Source organism: Parus major, chromosome 1A (assembly GCF_001522545.3).
Source record: "Parus major isolate Abel chromosome 1A, Parus_major1.1, whole genome shotgun sequence".
In the NCBI taxonomy this organism is placed as follows: domain Eukaryota; kingdom Metazoa; phylum Chordata; class Aves; order Passeriformes; family Paridae; genus Parus; species Parus major.
The window spans coordinates 861,056-875,303 of NC_031773.1; the positions used below are offsets into that span (position 1 = coordinate 861,056).

Genomic DNA, 14,248 nt, shown 5'->3' on the forward strand with positions numbered 1-14,248 from the left:
TGTCTTGTTCTGAGCTACATCCCAACTCTGTCAGAGAGGACAAGTGTGCTCTAAGAATTCTCTTTCCTGTTTAAGGCATCTATGCCTGAAGAGTTCATGTAACACAAGAACATATTTAAAAAACATATTAAAGTATTAACAAATGTATTAAAGTTCCTAACAAGAGAGAAGAAACAAAAACTTTGCAGGATATTACCCAGCCACTGGATGACACAAAGGCAGAGAACTGACAGGAAACTTGTGCTTCACTTAGCCAGTCTGGATCTGGCCTGAGTTTTGCTTGCTGTTCCCATCACAAATCACAGAATGCTGTTACAAGTACCAACCAAGTAACTTCCCTTTGGACTTTGGAATTAATTTGTCTGTCCAGGAGTGACTGCTTTGGGCAAGATTGAGCTGTATTGGAGCTAGCTGGGAAGGAGTCAGCTTTCTTCCTGGTGCTTCCCAGCTCCTCTCTATCATTTCCTGATTTTCCTGTAGCAATTTACAGCTCATATCTAATAACTTAAGACTGAGACACCTTAAAGAACTTTAAAATCAGGGATAACCTTAAGATGTAGTGTCCAGGGGATGCTGAATTTAAAGGCAGTGTGTGGACCAACAGGATAGGATTTGCCATCAGACTTTTCTGTGTTTGGTGATGCTCCACATGTTGTAGATCTCTGAAAAACCCATCAAAATGCTTTTCTTTCTGGACATTTTCTGGCTTCCCCATAGGATACTTTAGCTTAATATTGCACATGTGCTTCAAAATATTTCTGTCCAGTTACACTGACAAATCAAAACAAGTTGAAATAATTTCCAGCCACCAATGAAGGTCCTAGTGTCACTTGAAGTGCTTGTGCACCAGTAATAGCAGAGTGACTCATTAGTTTTTGTAATTAATTCCTGGGCCAATAAGCCAATAAAGATTAGCAGAAAATAAATCAGGCCTACATGGCCTGTCCTCTCTCTCTGGATTCCCAGGAATGCCTCTAGGCAACCCTGCCTTGACAGATGAGGGAGAGGGCTTACCTGGCTGAGCCCACCTGCATGCACACAGCATCAGATTTTTAGACCAATGAAGGTTTTAACCCTTCGATTTTCCTTTCTGACCTTGTCCCGCTGCCTCCCATTCATGTCCTCATTCTGTGTGTTCACGCCCCAGAGGTGTCGTCATGCGCAGCTGCAGGGCAGGACCTGGAGTGATAGCAGTGACCTGAGTGGGGGTGGCACTGGCCTGCCATCCTCTGCCAGGGCAGGGCTCTGCTGGCTACAGTGGCACTGTTGTGATTAGCTCTGATTAGCTGTTTCAGTTGTAGATGTAGCATGAAACATCCACAGGCTTATCCACATCCACTTATGCTAAGAGGGATGGAGGGACTGAGAGCACTCAGATGCTGCAGGGAAGCCCTACCAGGAAGAGAACTTCTGTTGGAAGTGTACACAGATCCAGTACAGCCCATTTCAGTAAAGCAGCCGTGGCTAACTCACACTCCCTGATAGCTAGGACCTGCTCACTAAGGCAGAGTCTTGATGTGTTGTGGGCAGCCCTACACCCATCCTGCCACTGAGTTTCTTTAGAGCTACACAGAAACCCAGGGTGAGGTTCCTAGATTCTCAGCATCCAGACACTGGATGAATGACACTGGACCCAAATGGTCCGAGCACTCATGCTGCATCCAACATTTTGCAGGCTGTCTGTATTTAATAGCCATTGGCCATAAACTTAGACAAGACACTTCATTTGTAACATAAAAATAAATAGGGATTTCACTGAAACATTTAAAGGGAAATTCTACTCCCAGGTGCATCAGGTGAGGTTAAATGCTTTGTCATTTAGGGACATATGGGTTCATCAGACCTGGAACAATGATGAACAATGATGGAGACATTTCAGGTCTTGGCCACGTCAGTTTTACCACTCCATTCACTACCACAACACTGAAATATCTCACAGCTTTAGGACATTTCAAAAAAAGGAGAAGCCTGATGCTTGAGAGCTAAAACTACCCAGAACTCTGTGGATATGCACCCAAATTTTCAGCTGTGCAAACAAAATGTGGCTTTTCCTGCATATTTCCATAATATCACAATGTGTTTTCAGCATGTGCTGCCTGAGAGGGGTTTGGAGTGGAACAGAGTGGCCTCAGCTGAGAAATCTTCAGCTGAAGGAGATGTACATGGTACTGCCATTTATCAAGCAAAGAAGAGGATGGCGAGTCTGAATTGGAGCTTGCAGGACAGAGGCAGGAACAGAACAGACAAAATTTTAAAATCATTAAAAAATAAATTTCTTATCAGACAAAGTTATAGATGGTAGAAGGTAAGCCAGATATGGAGACAGGAGGAGCTGGACTGAAGCAGGGTCCAGCTGACCAGCTACGTTTGGCTCAAATAACGAAGAATCCCCAAAATCTAAGTTTGGCACTGCTCCCCAGCAAGACACACCTGTGAAACCTGCTGGTAATGTGTGCAGTCCATTAGTATGGATAGCAGAGACCAGGACAAGGAGAACTTGGCACTGGGAAAAGCTCCTCAGAGTCTGGTACAGAGATCAGGCAATAGGTACTGCAGTCCTGGTGTGTCTATATATACATGTTTATGTACACACACACACACACACACATACATTGATAAAGAGGAAAATCAAACTTGGATGGAAAGTTCAGCACCGTCTTCTTTAAACTTGTGCTCTCTTTGTACAATGCAGTTATAACAATATATTTTATGGCAATGTAGTTGGCATGGTTTTAATAATGGCTTTTTCCTGGAAGGTGTTGAATATTCTCTTGTTCCTTAAGTTGCTGAATTTCAGGATACTGCTCCCTTGCAGGGATAAGCCTTATTTTCCCACTACAAGTAGCATTTGGGGACAACAAAATTGAGTTTCATTTCCCCTGGACTGCCATTACACATACTTATAAAATATAAGATACTACAAAAAGCAACTGAAATGAGCTAAAAGAACTGGATTTTTTCTGGCTACTGTATTGCTTCTGTTTTACACCTTAGCAATTTCTGTTGTGAATGATTCACAATGAGGTCCAAATTGTTAGATGAGGAAAATGCACTGATTCAAAATGTAACAGGAATGCAGGAGGAAATGAAAGAGAATAAGCATGGTAAATATGCAAAACATTTTTACAATGAGATCACTTCTGCCAGGTCAAGGCAGTAAAGTTTTACTGGCTTGTGCTACATGCCTATAACCAGAATGATGACTCACAAAATCAGCCTCAGAAATCTCTGTATACAGATTAAAATGCACATTCAGAATAACACAGGAACTGGATTTTTTATGTCTTTGGACATAGTTTGTATACCTGAAGTAACCAAAGTGAAATCTGCTGACAGAGATAGATTTTTGAGTATTCACACCTTATAGTATGAAGCAGTGGCTTAGGTGTTCAGTCTGGGCCCGGGAGGAAAATGTTGAGCTCCTCTGAGAGATTCCCTAATTCCTATCTGAGCGCCAATATTCCAAGTGTTTCTTGTACCCCCACTGACTCCCTGGAAAGAATCCCCATCACCTCTCATCCTTAACAATAGGGAACATCTTTCCAGAGCATATTTTCTATGATTTTCAACCCCACCTGGCTCTGCATGAGTGGAAATCAGAGTTTACTGATGGTAAAATCCATGTTTTTCAAGTGATAACTCTTTAAGGACAACTTTACAGGTGAGAAGGTCACTTCTCTTTTAGGCTGAGAAAGGAAATGGGGGTGGGGAATCAATTTTACATTGCTGGTTTTTCTGGAGATTGGATTAGAAATAAGCAAGCAGAGAATCTGGTAAGTGTCCATACTCATTGTGAGCAATTGTGGCTGCTCAGGTGTTTATCAGAACAATATGTCTATTTATTAACTTCTCACCAGGACTTGTGGCAGTACATCTGGGAATCAGCTCCTCTGACCAAACCCAAGTTGTTATTTATGATAAAAAAAGAACGTTAGTAAAGCTGGAAAATTCCCAAAGCATTACTTCATTTTAAACCAAGATTTCCAAGGAGTTTTTTGAGTTGAAGATATTGAAGGGCCTTGGCTGAATATGTTTAAGGAGTCTTTCAATAGGAATAGTGAAGTCACTGGATTTTTGAAGAAAAGAATTTAAGAAAAGAGTAAATGAATTTGTGGCTATTGAAAGGAAAATTGAAAATTCTAACCATTCTAAAATGTTTTTGTTCATAACTGAGCTATTTATTTTACTGTGATACATTCACATTGCTTAAGGTCACATTAAACAAAAGTGAAGCTTTCTGTTTGAAAAATATTAATGATAATTTCCACAGATTCAAATTAAAACAAAAACATTTGAAAACAAATAATTAATGGAGAGCTGCGTCTTTCCAGAAAGTGATTTTTGTATTGATAAATCTGCATATTCTATGGAAATATTTAAAAATCTTCAACCACTTTTAGTCACGAAACACACGGGATTAAAAGCAATGTTAAATATCTATATAATACATCTATTTAAATATCTGTTTTCATGTGGGGACTTTTGTTGCTTTTACTCTTCTTATGGAGACATATAACATCTTAAGAAATGATTGTGCCTCTAAATATCTCTGTTTTTAAGATTCCTCAGGCTGAAATCAGAAAATCTTCAAGACACTTTGAATCAATTTGTACTTTTGCAATTTCAAGCTGTTGTATAGTTGATAAAATAAAACAAAACAAAATTTCATTCACATAAAATAAGACATTGTTTTTCTAATAAGCAAAATTATTTTAAGATGCAGCTTTTTTCCTTGGAAGATAAGAATAGTTTCCAACAAAATATAACTTAAAGAATAATCACATTAAGCATATTTTGAGCCATCGTGTAATGTTCATTCTTGTTATTTTTCACAATTACATTTTGACCATTACCTCATATCTTTATCTGGAGAGCCAATAAATTACAAACGGGATGGATTTTTCATGACGCGGCATTTTGGTTATTTATTAAGTTAGCTTTAATATTTCAGTTGCCTTTATGAACTACCTGAAAAAAAAAATCAGTATCTGATAGGGCATTGTGGCAAAGTATATAAGCATGAGGTTTGTGCTGCTCAGTCTCAATTTGTCACTTTGAACCACCTGACTAAGAAGTGACTTTTAAATCTTTCTCCTATCCCTGTTATCTGATTTGCAGGAACCCAAGACTTAAGCAACCATGTCCAACTCCGGCGAGCCAGAGCTCCTGCACATATTTAAGGGGATTCCCTTTACCACCAGGTCTTCTCCAGAACTTTTAAAATCCTTGGATACTTTTGATGCTAGAGAGGATGATGTCCTTTTGGTTTCCTATCCCAAATCTGGTAAGTTCTAGTTTTCAATGTTGCAAGAACTCTTAATTTTGTGTTTCATGTTCCCTGTTTAAACTACGTGGGAAATGTCTGTGTGAAAGAAACAGTAGAGGATGTTTAAGTATGTGAATATATTATTCTGTCAGTAAAAATTCATATTACAAGAAACATGGGTAATTTCCCTACATTTTGGTTCTGTAATTGAAAGCAATCTCAGGTGTTCTCATGTTGTAAAGCAAGTATATATTCCTAACCTGTAAGTAAAATCTGTACTTGAAAGATTTTCTTGAGGACTTTCTACATTCAATTATGAGCAAGTCAAGAAGTGTATGAAGTTATTTGTGTGGCTCTTGACTGTAGATTTATTAATTTCTTATCCCCTCTCCACCCACCTCTCTTGCACAGAGGAGCATACACCTAGGGGGAGCTCAATCAGTACTTTCAGAAATAAAACAGACTCAAATTATTGTAAGGAAAAAAACCCCAAACAAACAGGTTATTCTAAAATAAATTATAAAAGCAATATAGCTACCTCTCAGCTGACAGCAGTTTGTCTAATGGGATGGGTTTGGTACCAATAGAAACACTTCTCTCCGAGTTACATTGTAATTCAGATATAGCTCTAATTTTTTTTCAGTGTTTATATATTTGGAGTCAATGGGATTATGCAGTCATGTAAAGTTTCTTGAATCTGGAGGATTAGAAATATAACTTGTTTGCTAGCAAGGTGTTTCTGTATGAAAAATGCATATTTCACAGTAATAAATATTCACCCTTTTTCGTTGTTGTTGTTCTGTTTTCTTAAAATTACTCTTCCTTAGGCACTCACTGGCTTGCAGGAGTTATAACAAAGCTTTACAGTACTCAAGTCACAATAACATCTCCCATTGAATTTGGAGACATTTCCCGACTGGAGGAGCTGAATAAACTCTCATCAAAGAGAATCATCCCAACACATTTAGACTACAACATGTTGCCTCCAAATTTTAAGAATAAAAAATGCAAGGTAAGGCAAAAATTTTATCAAAGCAGTAAAATATGTAGAAAGTTTGCTAGGAATCTGTTTTGTCCTGCTGATACTTAGTAATTTTTGAATGATTTGCAGCTGTTAGAAGTATTTTGCTGTGAATTTTGAAGACACAGCTGACCAGCAGTGGAAGGCACATGAGCAGAGTCTTGGACTAGGGATTAGGTTATGCTCCTGCCCCACTGGTCCCATGGGGTGACTTCTACACCAGGCACTACACAAAATAGGACATCAACATCTTTCAATCAGAAATCTCTCATTAGTAATGGGGGTATACTCATGACCCCGTTTCCTACTGTCAGAAAATCCTGGATACTCACAGGCTGCTCTGGGATTAAAGGTACTCTGACCCTCCTGCTGGAGCTTTCTGAAGAGACCATAAAGGTATTGGGGAAACAGAGGAGAAATGAAATGTGGGAGGCAGATTCAGAGCATAATTTTGAGTTCACAGAATCACAGAATTACCTGGATTGGAAGAGACTTTAAAGATAATCTTGTTCCAACCCCCATGCCATGGGCAGAGACACCTGCTAAACCAGTTCCTCCCATGCTAATGTGGAAGATCTTTTAAAAATAAGCTCTGGGTCTCAGATTTTATATTCAAAGTCAAAAATTTCAGGATCACTCAGATCCAGACTTTTGGAACACAGCTGTTTTGAATGAAAGGCCAAATTTTACATTTTGCAGCTACCCTTTGAATGTTAATTAGCTTTCAGATGTGAGAGATATGAGATAATGTACTGACTCAAAGTTAAAGTTAACACAGGCTCTTTCATAAAACATAAACATTACCCATCTCTGTCCACATGGAATTGTTTACTAATCACCATGGACTCCTTACTAAGAAGAGATTTCTAATTTAATGGCATGGTCACTGAAGGAGGAATCCTAAAGGGGTTTTGACACTGCAAACTGCCTATGACAATGCTCTATTTACACACAGAGCTCCTCTAAAATAAAGGGAGGATATTTGTCTCTTTATGGACTTTTCGATTTGGGTTCTTTTTCCTTTGAACTGAAGATTGATGAGACGGGAGGTACAAGGAGCTATGTGCACTATGATAGTAAAGGGGTAAAATGGCTAACAAAGATCTTCTTCAAGGTCTTTTATATGTCCATTTACCCAATAAACAGGTGCCAACTAAGTTATTTTTATTAGTGACCCAATGACCCAACACCTTTGTGCTGCACTGCGGCATTTTCTACCCAATCACCTACTACTACCCAAAAACCTCTAGGAAAGAACATGAAGAAGAAAGAAGGACAAGAGACAACACCCTAAATCCTCCATCTTGTCCCCTGCTCTCTAAACTACCTTAAACTCTAAACCTCAACCCATTCACCCAGTGATTCAAGAAACTTTCTAATCTACACATTTACACTTTTCTTATTTAACTTTAGCATTTGCTCTCATGTATCACCATGAAAACATGCCCATGAATTTCATATTATATGAAATTCAGTGTTTCTTTGAATTCTAGAACTAAGTATTAAAAACAAGGGCACACAATCTGTATCTCAGACTCCAACAGATATTATTGTTAGTAACTACATTTTCTTCACTTTTAGATGATCTACATTAGCAGAAATCCAAAAGACACTGCAGTTTCCATGTATCATTACTACAGAGATAACCCAAACCTTCCTACTGTAGACACCTGGACTGCTTTCTTTGATCTGTTCTTAAAAGGCAATGGTAAGAGTAAATGTTTTCTCTTTGTAGCTCATGTCAGTTTACTATGCACAGAAAGACTTAAGAAATTTGGATGGTGTGAAAACTCCTTATTGAACTCCTTATTCATATGGGGTTGGTGGACATACATCTTAATGCCAAGCTAAACAACAGCAAATAATAGGATGCTCTCTTAAGCCCTGCAAGGAGTCATTCTGAGAAGGAGCTGCATCAATCCAGCACAGCTCTTTGCAGGAGGTTTTTACTGCTCTTTGCTGCTCTGGGAAAGCTGGGCTGTGGCTGGTGACAGAGCATATGAGTGGACTGTGACCAGGTTGCAGGGACAGCTGTGACTGCAGGTCTGGTGTCTTCTCCAGGCTGGGAGACAGCCCAACAAAGGAGCCTGGACCTGTTTCTTAAGCCCTTTTGCACACACTCTCTCTGATGTGTTTTCTCAGAAATGGGGTCCAAAGACCAAGGACAAGAGGGAGATGTTTTAGAAGTGGTGGGATGGCAGCTGGCAACAGGACCTTGTTCACGTTGTCCACTCCCATTTTTAGTGTTTTATTACTCCTTTGAGGACATATGTCACCACAGTGATGATAACAGCAATAATGATTGATCACCTTGAAAACTCTGAAAGAAAAGTGCCGCTGCAGTCATCACAGGCTCACATCGGTGCTCCAAGAGTCAATTTTTTTACTGCCTCCTCCAGGCTCTTTCTCAGATCTGGTGTTTTCACAGGAGCTGTTTTCTTGTTCCTGGCATCTCAGAAGCTTCCACAGTCCAGAGCAGCCCTAAGGCCCATGCTTCAGTGATTTGCAGGATCTTGGCTTGTTTAGAATCAACTCTGAACATACAATAGGGAAAAAAAGAAAAGAGAATTCTATTCAAGGCCAGGCTGGATGGGGCTCTGAGCAACCTGCTCTGGTGGAAGGTGTCCCTGCCCATGGCAGGGGGGTTGGAACTAAATGATCTTTAAAGCCCCATCCAATCTGAAGCATTCTATGATTCAATGATTAAATTTTAAAATTATCTCCTATTTCCCCATAACTTCTTAGCCACCTTCTGTTTCCCAAGTGCTTATGTGTGGCATAGAGAGATAACTATGTTGGTTACAAGAGAAATTTAGGTAAGAGATGATGGGAGGGAAAGGTGGTAATTTTTGCTCCTAGTAGAAGCATTTCAAGGTTGTGCTGCTTGATCCAAATCCTGCAGTACTCTTGCAGAGTTAATATCAGTTCAAAATAAGGGTTAGGACACACGGGGGCAACTGTAATGAATTCTCAGGAGTCTCCAAGACTCTCCTGAAGCCACCAGAACTGTGCTATCACTGGTCTCATCCCCAGAGTACCTGGCCAGCAGAGCACGATTTAATTGCACACTGTGGAGCACACAGGCCTTGCACTTAGAAACTGCTTCATATGCTGGAGAGGGATACAGACTGGAGCATTCAGCTTATTTATAGCTATTAATTATAATTTATACTTAATTACAACTCACAGTTTGTGATTAAAATTATGCCCATTACAAGATTAGAATTTTCTGGTGGTGGTGATTATAAAGCAAAGTCATAGTTCTGGGGAATGCTGGCTGAGCTTTCTCTGCTCAAGCCTCTTTTCATTGCCCTACAAGAGGTTTTCATATTGCCTTTGAAAGGGAGAGGTCAGAATTTTGGTTTTTAAAAGAAAGCTGAAATTTAGCTGTGTTCCCATGGTTCACCAAATGGGGCATTCAGACAAAACAAGTCAGCTACAAACCCTTTTATCAGTGTCACTGGCTGGATGAGGCATCTGCATGAGTTCTTTTAGTAATTCTTCTTCAGTGTTTAAAGATTATACAGCTTCCCTTCTGCTGGGATGAAAGAGAGGTAAAAACAGTATGCTCCATTTACCAGACTGTTCATCTTCTGCTGAGGTGATCATATCTCTGCAAGCACAGACATGCAGTCAGTCATCTGTGAAATGTTCAGATCTTGTTAGGCTGCTACATTTTACTTCATTATTGGCCTTTTCTTAGATCAATAGCCTGCTTCCACTACAGAATCATATGGCAGAATAGTATCTGGTAGGAAAACAAATTCCAGCAAGAATGGAACCTCTTTAGAAGTTATTTTTGTGAATTTGTGATGCTTGACACAAAGAACTGCCTCTGTTTTAGAGGAATATGGAATGCATTTTATGAAGGGATCATTCCCCTAGATGTGTCAGGTAGCATTACAGCTATTTCAGAATAAAGTTTATCTGGTATATTTTACATGGGTTTTCCTTTCAGTTGTTTGTGGATCCTGGTTTGATCATTTCCTAAGCTGGGAAGAACATAAAGATGAAAAAAACATCCTCTTTTTGTTCTATGAAGACATGAAGAAGGTAAATATACTCTCTGTTCTTGGTGCAGAAGGCATTACTTGTAAATTAGCATCATTAAAATATCAAAGAGAAAGTTAAAATGAAAAGGGAGAAGGAAGGAAAATGTGAATGTGTATCTTTGGGCGTAGTTTTCATGTGTATGGAATTTTGTATTAAGTAAATAATTCTGACTATACAAGTTACATAAATATCAAATCTTGTGAGAGTCACATTCCTTAGATGCAAAATGGGACTCAGACAACTTTCCTCAGGCTCAGGCAGAATTTAAGGTTCTTTTTTTTTGTCATGTGGAAAGACCAACCAAAGACATCTATTGAGGACCACACGTTAATTTGCTATGTCTGACATTTCAGATGAAATTTTCAAAACGTGATGTAAGACAACAGAACTAATCACATTTGGGACTTGTGTTCCCAATAATAAAGAAAATTAGAGGCTGGAGGGGTAGGGAAAACTAGCTTTCAGAGAATGGAATTTTTAGGTGAATAGAAAACACTTTCTAGTGTCTCCATGAAAATAGATTTGTTCATTTTTTGGGGAAAAAATAATTCAACTATTAGGAATATAAACAAACCATTTGGGATGCCAAGTCACTTGTCAGATCTCTAGATATAGCACGTCCAATGAAATAAGCTACTTGGAATAGGCTTTGAGAATTCCTTTATTTCCAGGGAAATAATTCTGAGAGAACACATTTTATCTGAACTGGGAGGTAAAACATTGACAATGTGACTGTGTGTGATATGACATACTCTGTACTTACTAATTTCTGTGAGTATGGCTACGAGGAGAATGAGGTTTACTGTACCTGTCATCTGCACAATCTAATGACATATTTAGCTTTGCTTGAAAGCAAATAAATGTGTGACAAACTCATTATGTAATAAAAGGGATCATTTTCAAATCAGCTAAAAGTCTGATAATCAGCCCAGAAACATAAAAGCTGTATTTTTCTTATACCTCAGGATCTCCCTAAGGTTGTAAAGAAAATTACTTTGTTCCTGAGTTTAAGTGTCAGTGACAATGATATCCAAGACATCTGCAAGAAGTCCTCATTCTCAGAGATGAAGAATGACACAGAAAAGGAGAACAGTGATCCCAGCCACACCGTGTGTGCTCTGACATCCAACAGGAAACTGATTTTCCGAAAAGGTAAATTCCTTTATGCCTCATACAGAAGAAAGAGTGGGAATCTAAACAAAGACCAGAGTGCAGGTCTTTTCTGGAGCCTTTCGGTCAGCCCTGGGAAGTGATGACAAGATTCCTTGATCTGAAGCCTTCTTAAAGATTTCTTCCTAACTTCTCTGTCTGCAAATTCAGACTTGTACTAGAGAAGCACAGACGAGTCTGAACTATAGCCTGACTATTGCTCCGTGGGAGCTGTTGAGCCAAAAGGAAAGGTTCACCCACCATTACTCTGTATCTGTCTTTTATCTGAAAGTTGACCACTTCAGTGTTTTACATGAAGTTTTTACATGAACATGTCTCTCTGGTATCACCTGCCAAGGTCACTTAGTTGAACAGAATATGAAAGAGCCAGACACATTCCTTCTGAATGAGACTGCTCTTATCACCCCTTATCTTACCGAAATATTCTTGAGGAAGGAATATGCTGACAACAACAACAAAAGAATGGTCATAGGTAACTTCCAGACCTTGGAAAATTTTCTACAGTTCTCAGCTCAGATGTGATTTTGAAATACCCTCAGGAGCTGTTTTTTTGCTCCTGGCATTTCAGAAGCGTCCACTGGTTTACAAGTTACTGGATAACAAGTAAATCAAACCCACTGTTTTTACACAGATTTTGATTGTTTTGATTCAGTTAATTTTCAAACAACAATTGAGGGTTTAAAACTAAGAACTGTTTCAGTTAATAAACAGAGAAATGCTACCTTCCATTAATTCATGATGGTTTTATAAGTCAACAGAAACAAATGGCAACATACAATCTGTCCATAAAAAAGAAACATATAAACAAGATGAATTTTTCTAAGTCAGTGAACTTTGACAAAGATATGATGAATTTGGAAAAATCACAACATTTTCACTTCTATGTAGTTCCTATGCAAATCCCAGATGTTTAGCTAGTTTCAGACAGTTTACAGAAGATTTTTATATATTTAATGCTTCAGGCTCCCTTTTCCTGTCCTTTCCGACTGAATACTATTTTAGTCAGAAAATGGGATGACTACTTTAGTCAGGTTTGGGATGCAGGGTCTTTAGAGCATGCTCATGGGTGGAGACTATAAGCATTGTCTCATAAAAATGTATTGGTTTAAAGAACCATTTCCTTTTTGCTTAAACTGGGTAACAGTTGAAACACTTTTCTGATCACCAGTGTTCATGGCCACCTCAAAGTATATAACTGCCCACTTACATAGCTGGACATCTCATCCATAAAAAATTCTAGAGATTAGAAGCAGGGGTGAGGTGGGTTTTAATTTGTCAGGCCATTCTGGGCTCCTTTTTTAGCAATCTTTCGCCAGTGGCTTTTGGGCTACTACTCATTTAATAAGTTTAGATGGTGACTACAATTACCTGTAAAGGTCCCTTCCCACCCAAACTGTTTCATGAATCTATGATTTTTTAGACTATTTACAAGACCATATAGTAGAGAAACTTTTTTGGGTGACAGAACAAGGGGGAATGGCTTCACACTGACAGAAAGTGGGTTTATATTGGATATAAGGAAGAAATTGCTTCCTGTGAGGGTGCTGAGGTCCTGTCACAGGTTGTTCAGAGCAGCTGTTGCTGCCCCATCCCTGGCAGCATTCAAGGCCAGGTTGGACTCTGGGCAACCTGGGATAGTGGAAGGTGTTCCTGCTCTGGTGGGGGGGTGTTGAACTGGATGATATTTAAGGTCCTTTCCAACCCAAACCAGTCTATGATTCTATAATTTCCTCTATTGACTGTGAGAAAACCCAGGCAGAGACTTTTAACTACAGGTCACTAAGGTATGGCAAGATGTCCCTCTGCCCAGATGACTGGGAGCTGTAACTCCACCTTGGAAAGCTGCTTTTCTTCCTCCACCACTTGTGTTGCTGGCACTAATCAACTCTGAGGATGAGGGTTCATCAGCCTTTATGATGATGATTCAGCGCCTTCCACCAGAGTCTCACTAGAACAATTCTGATCCTGACCCACCACAGTGACTATGGTTAAGAATATATTAATAATCTGCATCAACTGCAGCATTAACAAAATCAGGCTGGTTTATAAACAATTTTCTGCTCCACATATTGCTCACTTCACTGTTCTTTCTGTTCCGCTTTCCTAGGTGCTGTTGGTGATTGGAAGAACTACTTCACTCCAAAGCAGAATATTAGGTTTCAGGAGATATTTAATGAGAAAATGAAACTCAGCAAGATGGCAGACAGTTTCATCTATGAATTCTGAGTCCACATGAAGAATAATACCTAGTTATCAACAAACATGCACCAACCAATTGGTGGCAAATTCTGAATGGGTGCTCCCATCAGTTTATGTTTCCAACTGGAAGGTTTGTAAACATGGGGTTTTTGAAAACAGGAAAGTTCTGACACTGCCAGAGCTGAACTTAGTTCTCAGAGGGCAAGGTGTACATGGCTTCACAGAGTCAGGTGTCAGACCCATTGTTTGACAACCAACTCTACTTCATAATTTATTTATTTTCTTTGCTCCAAGGGGATATGAACAGACTTTGTAAACCTGAATTAGAAATTTTACCCAAGATAATATGAAGAGAAAAACAAAAACAAACTTGCAAGAAAATGAATATATAAGAAATCTAAAAACACATCGTAAGAAAACAACCAAAAATTTGACTCCAGACTTGCTCCTTCTGTGATACACCATGATTTGGGAGTGCCTATCTTACTGGACATTGTTTTTGATAATTAAGTTGAAAACTACATTTGAAGATCTGAAGT

At 39.0% G+C, this 14,248-nt stretch overlaps 1 protein-coding gene across 1 annotated transcript; it reads left to right on the forward strand.

Moving 5' to 3' along the window:
- The first annotated feature begins 5,058 nt into the window (after positions 1 to 5,058).
- Positions 5,059 to 13,848, forward strand: LOC107204253 (sulfotransferase 6B1-like). The gene is made up of 6 exons (XM_015627110.2): positions 5,059 to 5,284; positions 6,094 to 6,278; positions 7,869 to 7,995; positions 10,246 to 10,340; positions 11,306 to 11,492; positions 13,618 to 13,848. Exons 1-6 carry the CDS (start codon positions 5,140 to 5,142, stop codon positions 13,734 to 13,736), a joined length of 858 nt encoding a protein of 285 aa, XP_015482596.1. The 5' UTR covers positions 5,059 to 5,139; the 3' UTR covers positions 13,737 to 13,848.
- Positions 13,849 to 14,248: the final 400 nt, after the last annotated feature.